This window comes from Silurus aristotelis, assembly GCF_946808225.1.
Source record: "Silurus aristotelis genome assembly, chromosome: 22".
In the NCBI taxonomy this organism is placed as follows: Eukaryota; Metazoa; Chordata; class Actinopteri; order Siluriformes; family Siluridae; genus Silurus; species Silurus aristotelis.
Genome location: NC_139595.1, coordinates 18,345,529 through 18,359,419, shown reverse-complemented (window position 1 = coordinate 18,359,419; position 13,891 = coordinate 18,345,529). Strand labels below are relative to the sequence as shown.

Sequence of the window (13,891 nt, the reverse complement as noted above, 5' to 3'; positions counted from 1 at the left end):
AATGAGGCCATGCATTTTTTTACTCTAAATTACACTCATAGGCCACACCTTCTTTAGTCAATTACAAGCACAAACGCCTTCTCTGTAACTAAAAGGTCAACATGCCACGCCTCATTTACTGTAAATATTTAATCCTGATCAAAGTTGCTCCAAACATGTTTTGTTTGCTAATGTATTTTTTTTTTATACGTCTTTATTTTTCCTAAAGATTTCAATAAATAAAGAACACATGAACACAATGAAGAAGTGCTTCAGTTATAAGTAACAACTAATGTTTTTTTTTTTTTTATCTTCACCAGAAAATACGATTACAAAGACATGGACTTTTTAGTGTTAAATATAAATGATCAATAAAACATAAAAATCAGGTCAGAATATTTTCTTGTTATGAGATAAAGAATAACAGTTGTTTTAAGGGGCATTAAATATAGACTCTGCCCCTAAAACATTTCCAGTCTAATAACAAATTCATAACAAGGGGGTTCTTATAAAATGTCAGACTTCACACGGGAGCTGAAATTATTTTTAGTTGAACTCTGAATCTGTTCTGAACCATTTTAAACATTGTTTCACACAGAGCAGCCGAGAGACAACACGAGTGTGAACACAGCGGGTGCTGCAGACGCCTGAGTCTGGCCTGTTTTCCTAAAACTCCTTTTTCCTCATGCATGGCCTTCATGGTCTGTGAGGATCTTTATGGATGTGTAAGTAAAGAATATATAAAAAAACTCCGTACAGCACATGGGGATGGTTGGTTGGATGTCAGGGATAATGTTGGATTATCAGGGGCCAATCACCCAACGTTGCAAGGACCAACCACATATATCTTTAGAGGTCCAAGCACTTAATTATCAAGGTTCCAAGCACTAAAATGTGAGAGGTCCACACAACACATTATTGTGGCTGGCCTGTTTATGTTCCCAAATTGTTACACAAAAAGCGTATAGGTCAGCGCAAACAATTATAAGGTTGCTAGGGGTCCAAGCACTAAGTTATTTGGGGGCCAAGATTTAGGTTGTTAGGAGTCCAAGCACTTCATTTTAGGGGTCTGAGCACTAGATTGTTGGGGGTCCAAGCACTTCATTTTTAGGGGTCCAAGCACTAGATTGTTGGGGGTCCAAGCACTTAATTAATAAAGGTCCAAGCATAGGTTTATTATGGTTCCAAGCATAAGGTTGTTAGGTGTTCAGAGATTTGGCTGTTAGGGGTCCAAGCTCTTAACTGTATGGTGTCTGAGCACTTAATTATTAGGGGTCTAAGCTCAGGGTTATTAAGGGGCCAAGCACTAAAGTGTTAGGGGTCCAACCCCAAGGGGGTTAGGGGTCCAAACATTAAACCATTAGAAGTATTATTAATTAATTAATTGATTGATTTACTTATGTTTTATTGTTAGTAGTCCACACACAGTGGTTTGGTGTCCGAGCACTAGGTTGTTAGGGGTCCAAGCATTGAAACATCAGGAGGATCATTTATATATTTATTTATTTACTTACTGTATGTATTTACGTTTTTCTTTCTTCTTAGAATTGATAATTTTAGAACTTCAGTGGTTCTGCGTGATTGCTTTAACTGTGTTTGTTTTGTGTGATGTGACTCCTGTTTATTGCAAGTTGACACTGCTGATGATTTATATTACGTTAAATCATAGCCATGTGGTAAAATGGAATCATGGTTCTGACACTCGGGACTGAAATACCTCCAGCCTCCTGCCTCCTGTGTTCCCGCACCAGCCATAAGATCTGTCAGTAATGAAGTCGTTTTTTTGACAGTAATTTATGAGCCTTGTGTAAGACAGATTTCCTGAATGATGTGCACGAGGCGATATGAATGATTTCCATATTTCCTGCTACATAATTAAACAGAGGTGAGGAATGAGATGAGAGAACTTTCCTCATTGTGATGGAAACTTTTTCATTTGGTTCGAGTGAAAGAGAGACGTGAAAGAAGGTGAAATCAATGCAATTACACTGACAAATGACTGAAAGCTTTCAAGAGTGTGTATGAGAGACAGAGAAGGAGTGAGAGACACAGAGAATGCAGATGTATTTGTGTGTGTGTGTGTGAGTGTGTGTGTGTGTGTGTCTGTGTGTGTGTGTGTGTGTGTGTGTGTGTGTGTGTGTGTGTGTGTGAGTGTGTGTGTTTGTGTGTGCGGTGGATAAAAAGCAAAAGACAGGGAGAGTAAGAAAGAGAAACAAGGTTATGTGGGTATAAATATGTCAGAGTAAGTGTGTGTGTGTGTGTGTGTGTGTGTGTGTGTGTGTGTGTGTGTGTGTGTGTGTGTGTGTGAGTGGGCGGGTGTCAGTGTGTGTGTGAGAGAAAGAGAGCCAGAAAACTGGGTTAGGGTGAATAAATGTGTGTTTACTAACAGGATGTGTGTGTCTGTGGGTCTGTCTGTCCCTGTGCGCGCGTGTGTGTCTGTGTGTGTGTGTGTGTGTCTATGGGTCTGTTTGTCTGTCCCTATATGTGCATGTGTGTGTGTGTGTGTGTGTGTGTGTGTGTATGTCTATCTGTCTGTCCCTGAAGTGTCCGTCTGTCTGGCTACCTGGCTGTCCCTGTGTGTGTGTGTGTGTGTGTGTGTGTGTGTGTGTGTGTGTGTGTGTGTGTGTGTGTGTGTGTGTGTGTGTCTGTCTGTCTGTCTGTCTGTCTGTACCTGTGTGTATTTGTATGCCTGTCCCTGTGTGTGTGTGTATCTGTTGGTCTGTTGCTCAGTGTGTCTGTCTGTATGTGTGTGTCTGCCTGTCGTTATAAGTGTGTGTGTGTGTGTGTGTGTGTGTGTGTGTGTGTGTGTGTGTGTAAGCTTGCAAGAGGAGAAGCAGGTTGTGTGTAGGCGCAAAAGGAGAGAAAAATACGTAAGCGAATAGGAAAAAAGAACATAAAACTAGGTATGAGACCAGAAATAAGTGTGTGTGTGTGTGTGTGTGTGTGTGTGTGTGTGTGTGTGTGTGTGTGTGTGTGTGTGTGTGTGTGTGAGCAGAGAGTAAACAATTGACTATGTGTGAACTAGAGAACCACCGAAACCAAGCGACAGATTGGTGTGTGTGTGTGTGTGTGTGTGTGTGTGTGTGTGTGTGTGTGTGTGTGTGTGTGTGTGTGTGTGTGTGTGAGAGATGCAGTACAGAGCATACACATGACTCTGCTCATTATCATTCTATGCTGACACACACTAGTGTTCGGTCTTTCCTGGTTTGGTGTCGCCTGGAGATGAGTCAGAAACTCTGCCATGTGTGTGTGCTGCTAAAGAACTGTGTGTGTGTGTGTGTGTGTGTGTGTGTGTGTGTGTGTGTGTGTGTGTGTGTGTATGTGTGTGTGAGGAGATGAGCAGACCTGGAAGACAGGTGCCTGATGTATTCAGATCTCAAGGTCTTTGTGTTTTAATTCAGTTCTAATGTGACACCCGCTGGCGGTCGACCACAGAATGATGATTTGCTGAAACCCAATGCGTTAGCGTCACGTCCTCATGCGCCACACTGTGGAACAGGCGCATTTCCTACACAAGGTTCTTATTGTTGTGTAATAATGCAGGACAGTGGAGTGTAAAAACAGTTATAAGAAGTTAACTAGCATCACTAGAAGAACTTTAGATCGTAAAGCTGAATATTAGTTTGAAACTGTTAAAGCTCGTCACTGTTACAGTACTACATGTGAGGCACTAAAATGTGAGGAGTCCAAGCACCACATTTGAATAGATCCAAGCACTAAACTGTGAGGGGTTAAAATAGAGCTGTATCATTAGCGGTGTAAGCACATAAACATTCTGTCTAACAGTTACAATTCTACGGGTCAAAGCAGTAAAAAAGAATAAAGGATTCAAGCAGAACATAACTAAGGGTCCAATGACTAAAATCTAACATTTGTTAGGGGACAAATCACAAAATCATTAAAGGGGCAAGCAATGAAATTGCATTAGGTCCAAACACACAAAATTATGTGTCCAAATTGTGCATAAAAGTGATAATTTCAGGGGTCCAGGCACTAAAATATGAGGGGTCCAAACACCACATTATTGGGGTCCAAGCACTAAAATGTGTAGTGTTAAAAAAGAGCTGTATAGATAGGGTTCCAAACGCATAGAAATTGTTTCTTAAAGTGACATTATTGGGGATTCAAGCAGCATGTTATTAGGGGTCCAAGCACCACATTATTAGGGGTCCAAGCACCATGTTATTAGGGGTCCAAGCACCACATTTTTAGGGGTCCAAGCACCACATTATTAGGGATCCAAGCACCATGTTATTAGGGGTCCAAGCACCACATTTTTAGGGTCCAAGCATTACAATATAAATGGTCGAAGCACTAAAATGCGAAGGATCTGAGCATCACATAACTTCTGTAAATTCTTACATGTCTATGTATTAAGTTTTGGGCTTAAAGTATGAAATATTTAAGTTCATCACAACACCATATTGTTGATTATTTTCCTAAAACTGTATGTGATTTTATTCTGAATTTACAGTGTTTTTTTTTAAACTGGTTCTCAGTGTTGTTAGCTATGAGCAGAAGCTAGCATTAACTCATTAGTCAGTCACGTTAGATCAAATTTGTCAAATTGGAAACTAGTTATTTCCAAAACCATTAGAACACTCGGCTCACAGTACATTACTGATAAAAGACAGGATAAGAAAAAAAGACGACGGTTTAGCTTCTTTGGTTAGACACATAACAAAACGAAAGACTTAACGATGACAGCAGCACTCAGAAATGCGCACAATTTCCAAATCCCATATTAATAAAACACAAATACAACACAATATGACTATTTTTTTTTCCAGTATCCAAAAATCAGCTCCTACTGTGTGACAAATCCTTATAATCCCCTTTAATCTGACTGAGCAGGACTTTAAATCCGCTCGCTATCAAAGAGCCGTGATCAAACAACGTGTCAGATATTCATTAAACACACAGTCGGCCATTAGCACAGAGCCAGAGAGCGTCACAGAGGCACGGTTCGAAGGAGGTCTGTAGTCTGTAACAGTCTTGAGCTGGATGTATGCGCAGTACGGGAAGTACAGCGACTGCTCTTCTCCAATGAGTAACATTTAAAATTTTTAATAAAACGTTTTATACGTCCACTTGATCTTCTTGAACACATGGACAGACTGAAGTGCATATTTTGCTTTTATAGAAGGAGTCTCTATGATCAGGGCTGGAGTCTGAGGTAAAAATGTAACATCTGGACTTTCACGTTAACAAGACAAGCTGCAAATTTCATTCGAACTTCTAGAGAAAGAGCAGACACACACACACTGATGAGTACATTTTAAATATAACTATAAAAGAATAAAACTATATGCTATACATTAAGATAATTGAAATCGATTCGCTGTGAAATAAAACACTTTACCGGAAAACGTTCAAAAAGAAGGACTGACCTTAAAAAAAGATCCGCCCCCGAACCCCACCCAACGACCCCCCACCCCAATCCACCGGGCTTCATTTGCATACCGTGACATTACTGGTTGTTATATTTTATGATGCAATAACACCGATTCAATTGTAACTCAGGTTTTTCGAAAGAATTTTCTCTCTATCGCCGTGACAACTTCCGCACTTTGATCAGCCTGCTGACTAAAATGAATTCTCACAAAAGGATTTAATCCCGAAAACACGTTTTTTAGGTTGACATTAAAAGGCAGTGCGAGGCTTTGAAGAGGAAAACACACACATTCGCACACACACATTCGCACACACCAGCGTACCTCCTGTCACACTCTGCTGTCAAATAGAAGGCTCCGAAAAGCAAATATTAGAGGAGGCTTTGGTAATAGCAGGAGAGAAGTAATGGGTGTTATTACTAATTCACATCACATATGGAACTGCATGAGGCAGAGTCATGCATGAGTTCCTCAGAGGACGATCATTATCCGGCGCTCGTAATGCATATTTAACACCTACATCTAGACACGCACAGAGCACATTCCTCTCTCCGTAGGTTCCCCTGGCTGAGATTTACGACCGATCCGCGGTGTTCGTGTGCAAAATCCGTGTTCGGTCCTTCATCATCACTTCTCATCACCCATCATCACGTATCTTCACTCATCTGAGATCGAGACCAAATTTGATGGCATTTGTATGTAACGCTTTATTAATAATAAGAGCGAAAAGAAAAACAAATCCAATATTCCTACAGGTGCGATTCGAGGGGTCTCTGCTTTAATGAGGAACAAAATGGAGAAATAATAAGAGAAGTAATTATTCGAATCTCCTACTTAAAAGTACTCGAAAATGACACATATTTATAAATCTATATCAAATGAAACACCATTGTTTAACAATAAGAAGAAGACGGCAACACAAAAGCTAAAAAACACACTGGCCTACTGCAGTATCATTAAACAATAATGTCCTGGATTCTCGAATCTGATTGGTCAGGATTGTTTAGGTACTTCAGCTAATTTAGTACATCCGTACAGTACACTATGCTACGATAGCTTTTTAGACAAAAACTTTAGTATGTGTTTTAAACATCTGATTACAAAATCTTCATCTGTGAAGATGTTCTACCAGATCTTGTGGAGATTTGGGTAAGATTTCATTCAGCCACAGGGGTGTTAGTAAAGTCAGTTACTGATGTGGGTAAGGTGAGGAAGCCTGGGAGGTGCAGTCAGTGTTTACATTCATCCCAAAGGTGTTCAATAGGATGTATAGCTTTATAGCAGGAGATCTTCATGGAGCTGGATTTGTGCAGCCAGCAGGAGGTTTGGGTCTTGTAGTTCAAGTGAATGGAAAATTTCATTCACCTGCATCTAAAGACATTCTATACAACTGTGTGCCTTCAAGTTTGTGGTAACGTTTTGGCGAAAAACCACATATGGCTGGAAAAGTGCCAAAACATTTGTATATTTTTGTGAAATTAGAGCATTTACTTGGCGGATTTTTGTCCGATTTACAGATTATTATCAGATCTACACCAGCTCTTTTAAATCCATTTTATTGTGATCAAACTCAACATTGTTACTGTTTTTTTTTTTTTTTTTATTTCATATTTATGATATTCCATACAATTTATACTTTCTTTTTGCACATTTAAAATATTGAACAATACTATAAAACAATTAAATAATTAAATATTATTAAATCATCTTTAATTATCGCTTTATCATTATCTAATATACTTTCTTATATTTTCTCAAATTTTCATATATTTCCTCTAGTTTTATATTTATAGTCTCTTTTATCTAACGCACAATTTTCTGAGCAGTTGCTCAGGTTCACATTTGACTGCAGGTTGCATTCTGTATAAAACTACAGTATGTTTGTGACAAATAAAATCTTGAATCGCGAATCAATCAGATCACAATTATTCGGCTACATGTACTGTAAGCAAAAACTGACCGATATCAGCCCACTGGGTCTACTCCCTATTTGCGACATATGCACACACACACACACACACACACACACACACACACACACACACACACACACGCACACACACACTGCCTGAATGAACACGGCTTGTCTGTGTTTTTCTGGTCACCTTCACTAACTTCAGATTGGAGAACGGGCTCTGATGGAGGGCCCGAGGCACGTGTCAAACCAGCAAATGTAGCCGTCAGAAACAATAACTTCGACTCATACCTGAGCTATGAAACTCGTTTTTTTTTCTCACTGCCACACGTAGGAGTCTAAATGTACGGAGTCTCCGCTAGGCTGTGATGGATGGGGTGAAAAATTTGACAGACGTAAAAAAAAAAAAAAAAAGCAGGGTTTTCAGTAAGAGTTTGACTCCGAGCTCTTGCAGTATCACAGGATGGGTTTCTGCAGGTTCTGTGGAGGTTCTGTGACGTACATTTTGAAGCGTGTTTGAAGGACACGATTAGCGATTAGCGAGTCATAGCTAGAAAAACGTCCATATAATAATTAGCTAATCTTTCAGCATTTTTTACTGCACTAGACCAACTATTCATTAGATCTTTATTTTTAACGTAGACTAGAGGAGCTAACGTTCTACATTCTCTGTTAGCTTGATTTAAAATTTTGCTATTTTTTAATTGGAAATATAATGTACAAACAAACCAGTTAGCAACTAGGAATCATGCTAACTAGCTAACTACTCGCTAATCTGATAGCTTGCGTCATGCTTCCCTTGACTAGCAGCTAAATGTATCAATAGAAACTTTGTTCTTGTTCTTAGATGTTCTTCGGAAGCTTTAGAACTTAGAAATGGTTGTGAAATTTGTTGATAGAGCTGACTGACCTTGCCGACATAGAGCGGGTCATCGCCCGTGTACTCCTCCAGGACGAAGAACTGGTTCCACACCCAGTTCCTCTTGTGTCTGTGGAGAACCATGTCCTCATCCTCGACCTGGATTGGTGCGTCTGCTTCTGGATGCAAAGGAACCGAGTTTAGCGTCATGGCCCGGCAGTTGCCCGCCCACTGGACCAGGACGACCATGCCGAACACCATCAGTCCACACCATCCCCGATGACTCCTCCTGCTCATGGTGTAGGCCGGAGGAGAAAAAACTAATTCAAAGTGGTGAGAAGTCATCAGTGTGGGGTGACAGTGAGGCACGAGTTATCCAGCAGCTCGGGGTTTGCTCTGGAGTTTGTTCTCTGGGTGGAAAGGCAGTGGAGATGAGGAGCAGGACTGATTGATGAGCCGGACCACAGGTGAAGTGGATGTAGATCACAGCTGAATCAGGAACGCCAATCCTGAGAAGACAGAGAGGAAAAGTGTCTGTGAGGGAATGAGAGAGAAGAGAAAGAAAGAGCCGAAACTAAGGCAGGACGTTAGACCTCGAATGCTAGCATGAAGTTTAACGTGTTATAGCAATATATGTCCTTCGACAGCGTTTGAAACGTGTTAATGAGGACGATACGTTTAAATAAGGAAGTGAATCGAACTTGCCATGGTCTTCAGATAAATGTCAGCTGATAAACTGAGCCAAAGCACAGAGCCGTAGGAACTCTGCGTCTTCTGCAGATTGAGATTTTGTTATAGTTCCCCTGGTGTGTTCTTACCCTCGGCCCAATAATTACTCAAACGAGAACCCTGTAATTACACTCAGAACAACGGAGAGCATCTGAACAAGGTGGACTTGATGCGCTTTAACATCCGAGTGAAGCCTCTGAATCATATACACTATAAGTATTGGGACACCTGACCTTTCCACCCATGTGCAGTTCTGCCCCATCAAGTCGGGGACACATAATTGTATAGGACATCGGTCACCAAACTTTTGAAACGCCACCACATTTGGAACGGCCCTCTAAAAATGACCAGAGACATTTTTTTTTTAAATGTAAATGAAAGAATGTTTTACTCATATAATATCTGTATTTGATCGAAGGTTGGCTTTCAAATAAAATTCCCCTAAATTATTAACGCCATTTAATGAATTGTCAGATTTACCCAACAACCATATGCATGTAATAAATGGTTTGACTTCAGCAGCAATGAATATGTAAAAAATCATTATCTTAGTTTTATTGCTCTTTTATTAGGCTTTATACATCGATCAGACGTAACATTTAAACTGCCTGCCAGGGTATATGATATTTGAGTATATAATAAATAAACGTGATTAGTGCCATTTGAGCAAAATAATAAACACTATTTATGTCACCTGACTGGTTTGTAATTTTGAGATTAGACAGACAGATGTTTTTAAATCTGCTTTTAAAAATTACTTTTTCAGAAAAGCTTTTACGTGATCTTTTTTTTTGTGTTGTATTATTTAATTTTTATATACTTATTTTATTCTTATTAGTTTTTAGTTTTTTTAGTTTTATTTCTTCTTCTATGCTTAAAAAGGGCTTTGAAGTGTAACTTTCAAAGGCGATATATAAAATAAAAATGGTTATTATTGTAATAATTATTATTATTATTATTATTATTATTATTATTATTATTAATATTATTAATTATGCCCATTTGTCTGCATGTTGCAGATCAAAATAATAAACTAATAGCATTAGGAGGCATCATAAACACATCATAAACACATCATAAACACATGTAAAATCGTTATTAAATTTCCACAATAATACAACCATGTCATTCTCTGTTCCAGACCGACCCCCATTAAAGAAAGAAAAAACGATGTGGTGCTCACAAAATAAAGTTCGGCGACCCCTGGTATAGGAGGTCTTTGGATGAGAGGTGAAATTGTTCCTTCACCTAAACTAGAAGACCCGAATCTGTTCCAGCATGACAATGCTTCTGTGCACAAAGCTCCATGAAGTTTAGAAGATGTGAAAGATGTGTAAAGCTCCAACTCTATAGAACATGAATAAATGTGAACACCGACTTTACCAACACCCGTGTAACCGAATGAATCTCACGCAAATTTCCACAAAATGTGGTGGAACACCTTTCCAGAAGAATGGAGGTTATTATCACAGTCAACCGGGACTTAAACGTGGAATGGAATCGTATTCTCAGGTGTCCACCAAAGTTTGTCCATATTGTGTATAGAGGAATACCAGATTCAGCCAGAGCACAAAGAGTTCGCATTCAACGTGATTCGGATTCAACGTGATTTCTTCTCCTCACTCGGGCTCAAGATTCAAAAGCCCCAAGATCTTTTTTGATATTTTAAAGGAAGCCGCGAGAAGAATGTGAAGTGTTGCGGGTGAACTAACAGACCCACAGAAAGTGGAGCACATTTGTCTTAAGGGCAAAGACAGAGAGAAAAGTGAAAAAGAGAGACAGGGAGAGCGAGTGAGAGAGAGAGCGAGCGAGAGAGAGAGAGAAAGAGAGGGAGAGAGAGAGAGAGAGAGAGAGAGAGAGAGAGAGAGAGAGAGAGAGAGTGAGCGAGAGATCAATTGCTGACAGCAGTAAAACAAATGTATGCCACTCCGAGTGCCCATATAGAAGGTGTCAGCTAAATGAAAATGCCTAATAGCAGAACAGCGGTACACCATTTCCGTGCAGGACATTCGACGTCCTGGGAGATTTATATTTCCTTTAGCAGCTGATGAGATCAGACAGAAAAAAAAAAAAAAGACACCCACCGCAGCACTGCTGTTTCCGTCGCCGAGGCCCAGCTTTTAGCGTTTTTTTTTCTTTTCAGAAACCCCAGTGAGCTCAGACTGAACAGAGACGTCTGCACACGTCCATTAGAAAGCCAGAAGAATTCCACAAGTCTAATTTAAACCTGAACGCTGCACTTTTCACACAATGACGTGTATTTTTGGTGAGACGTAGCTGAACGCTTTGACTCAAAGTGACACGTTATTTAGAGGAGTTCTGCTCCACTTTGACCTGAGCTCTGAATAAGCATTGTGAGGAAATTCAAAGGATTTAAGGAAATATAGGAAATAATATTAACGTACGTAACGAATGTGAAGGAGCATGAAAAGAAATGTTCATTTTATAATAGAAAATGGTCCTGAAATCACCTGCAAGGTGGGCCTGAAATCACATTTTATTTCTTATTAAATAGTGAAAATTATATCAAATAAAATTTCAAAGAATTTCAAAGTACAAAATGTTATAGTTACATTTTGAATCTTTTTAACTTTTTAAAATGTTCCCCTTATTATTAATAATTTTTAATCTTTAATCTATAATCCTTATTTATTTACCTTATTTTCAAATTTTCTATTTAAAAAAATATATATATTTATTTATTCCTATTTGTAAATATTGTAGATAAACATTTGTAGATAAACCCCCTTTTTTTAAACTAATAAAATTCATTAAAAAAACTATTTTTAAATAAAATGCCTGCTTGGTTAAATAATACACATATAATATTATATAATATAAAAAAATATATATAAAATAGAATAAATAAAATTAATGCAATACAATTTTTTATTATATGATTCAATTGAGCAATTAATTAAATTGGCACAAATTGAATTGATTAAATAAAATGACAACTAAATAGTTGACATTTGTTAGACCCCAGACGAATAATACAGATGTGTATATCTGCAACTTATGAAACCCCATAAACCCACTGGATTTTTTCAGCAGGTTCAGATTTACATTCGTCACGTAGCTCACACACTTTTCCTGTCTGCTGCTTTGTATTTCCTGTAAGACGAATGAACACACAATAATCCAGGATCTTACAGAGCTACCAGTCGAGCACAACACTACATTTCAAGCGTCTTTGTGCTCAGAGGGACGGAAAGAAAGCGGCCGCCACTCGTGACACGGCCTGGCGCTCCATTAGCAATGCAGATGCGCGGTTCAGAAGAATGTAACCTTGGCTAAAACGACAGAATTCCAGTCACATCGCGCATCCGGCCCTCAGGGTTCTCGCCAGAGCTTACACACGCTTCAAACAGCCTTTTAAACTCCCAATCAAATGGGTTCAAACAGAAATTGGGTCGAATCCGTCCTTGAAGCAGAACCCAGAACGCCTCACGCCTTCAGAATTAATTCTGATGTCATGGAGGATGTCAGGGCCTGGACGGAAATTCGACGCCTCAGGAAAACCGAAGACTTCACACGCCGCTACGAGGAGATCGGAACTTCAATGTTCATACAGAAGCCTCACGTTTCATCCTGTCGACCAGTCGCAGCGATTTGCTCCTTATACTGAGAAGAAAACACTTTTTTATCCGTTTATAGTTACATTTCATTTATTATCATTCGCAAGTTTTGACGATCGACTGCAGAACAAGAAGATGCAGAAAAGAATCAGCGGGTACTATAAAAACCTGTTCATATAAACCTGAGATTTGTAGCTGTAATACTGTTCCAGCTGTTCTTCTCAAAATATTTATCATCCTATAAACATCATCATCTTCTTCTTCTTCTTCTTCTTCTTCTTTCTCCTCCTTCTCATTATTTTCATCATTATCCTCCTTCTTCTCCTTATAATCCTCACATCATCATCATCCACCTCCATCTCCTCCCTATCCTCCTCATTCTCCTCCTCATCATTCTCGAATCATTCTCCTCCACCTCCTCTTCATCATCATCATTTTCCTCCTCCTCCTCCTTATAATCCTCACATCATCATCATCATCATCATCATCTTTATCCTCCACCTCCTCTCCATTACCATCATTTTCCTCCACCTCCTTTCCATCATCATCATTCTTCTCCACCTCCTCTTCATCATCATCATTCTCCTCCACCTCCTTTCCATCATCATCATTCTCCTCCACCTCCTCTTCATCATCATCATTCTCCTCCACCTCCTTTCCATCATCATCATTCTCCTCCACCTCCTTTCCATCATCATCATTCTCTCCCACCTCCTCTCCATCATCATCATTCTCCTCCACCTCCTTTCCATCATCATCATTCTCCTCCACCTCCTCTTCATCATCATCATTCTCCTTCACCTTCTCTTCATCATCATCATCATCATTCTTCTCCACCTCCTTTCCATCATCATCATTCTCCTTCACCTTCTCTCCATCATCATCATTCTTCTCCACCTCCTTTCCATCATTATTCTCCTTCACCTTCTCTTCATCATCATCATCATCATCATCATCATCATTCTCCTCCATCTCGTTCTTATAATCCTCACATCATCATCATCATCATCTTTATCCTCCACCTCCTCTCCATTATCATCTTCATACTTATCATTCTCCCTATAGTCCTCACATCATCATCATCATCATGCTTATTCTCCACCTTCTCACATCATCATCATCATCATGCTCCTTCTCCTCCAGCTCCTTATCAACATTGTTCTCTTTATAATCCTTACATCATCACACTTCTCCTATATGTATATATATATTGTGGACTTGTTTATTTAGTTTGCACATTTTTTTCAAGCCACAGACTTATAACCTTTTACTTCTACCCTTCTGCCCTGCCTTCTCTTTAATCTCATCATCATCATCATCATCATCATCATCATCATCATCATCATCAGTTTCTTCCTCTTCATGATAATCCTCATCATCCTCTTTCTCCATCTCCTCCTCCCAGTCCTCTTTTTCCTCATCACTAAGGCGATCTATG

The 13,891-nt window shown here is 39.3% G+C and overlaps 1 protein-coding gene across 1 annotated transcript in view; it reads right to left on the bottom strand.

Moving 5' to 3' along the window:
- cdh7a (cadherin 7a) overlaps positions 1-13,891 on the bottom strand; it is an 88,487-nt gene that overhangs the window by 66,546 nt on the left and 8,050 nt on the right. Inside the window, exon 2 of the mRNA XM_083525686.1 lies at positions 8,198-8,655. Coding sequence (XP_083381812.1) covers positions 8,198-8,491 — 294 coding nt within the window. The 5' untranslated portion in view covers positions 8,492-8,655. The remainder of the gene's footprint in view (positions 1-8,197; positions 8,656-13,891) is intronic.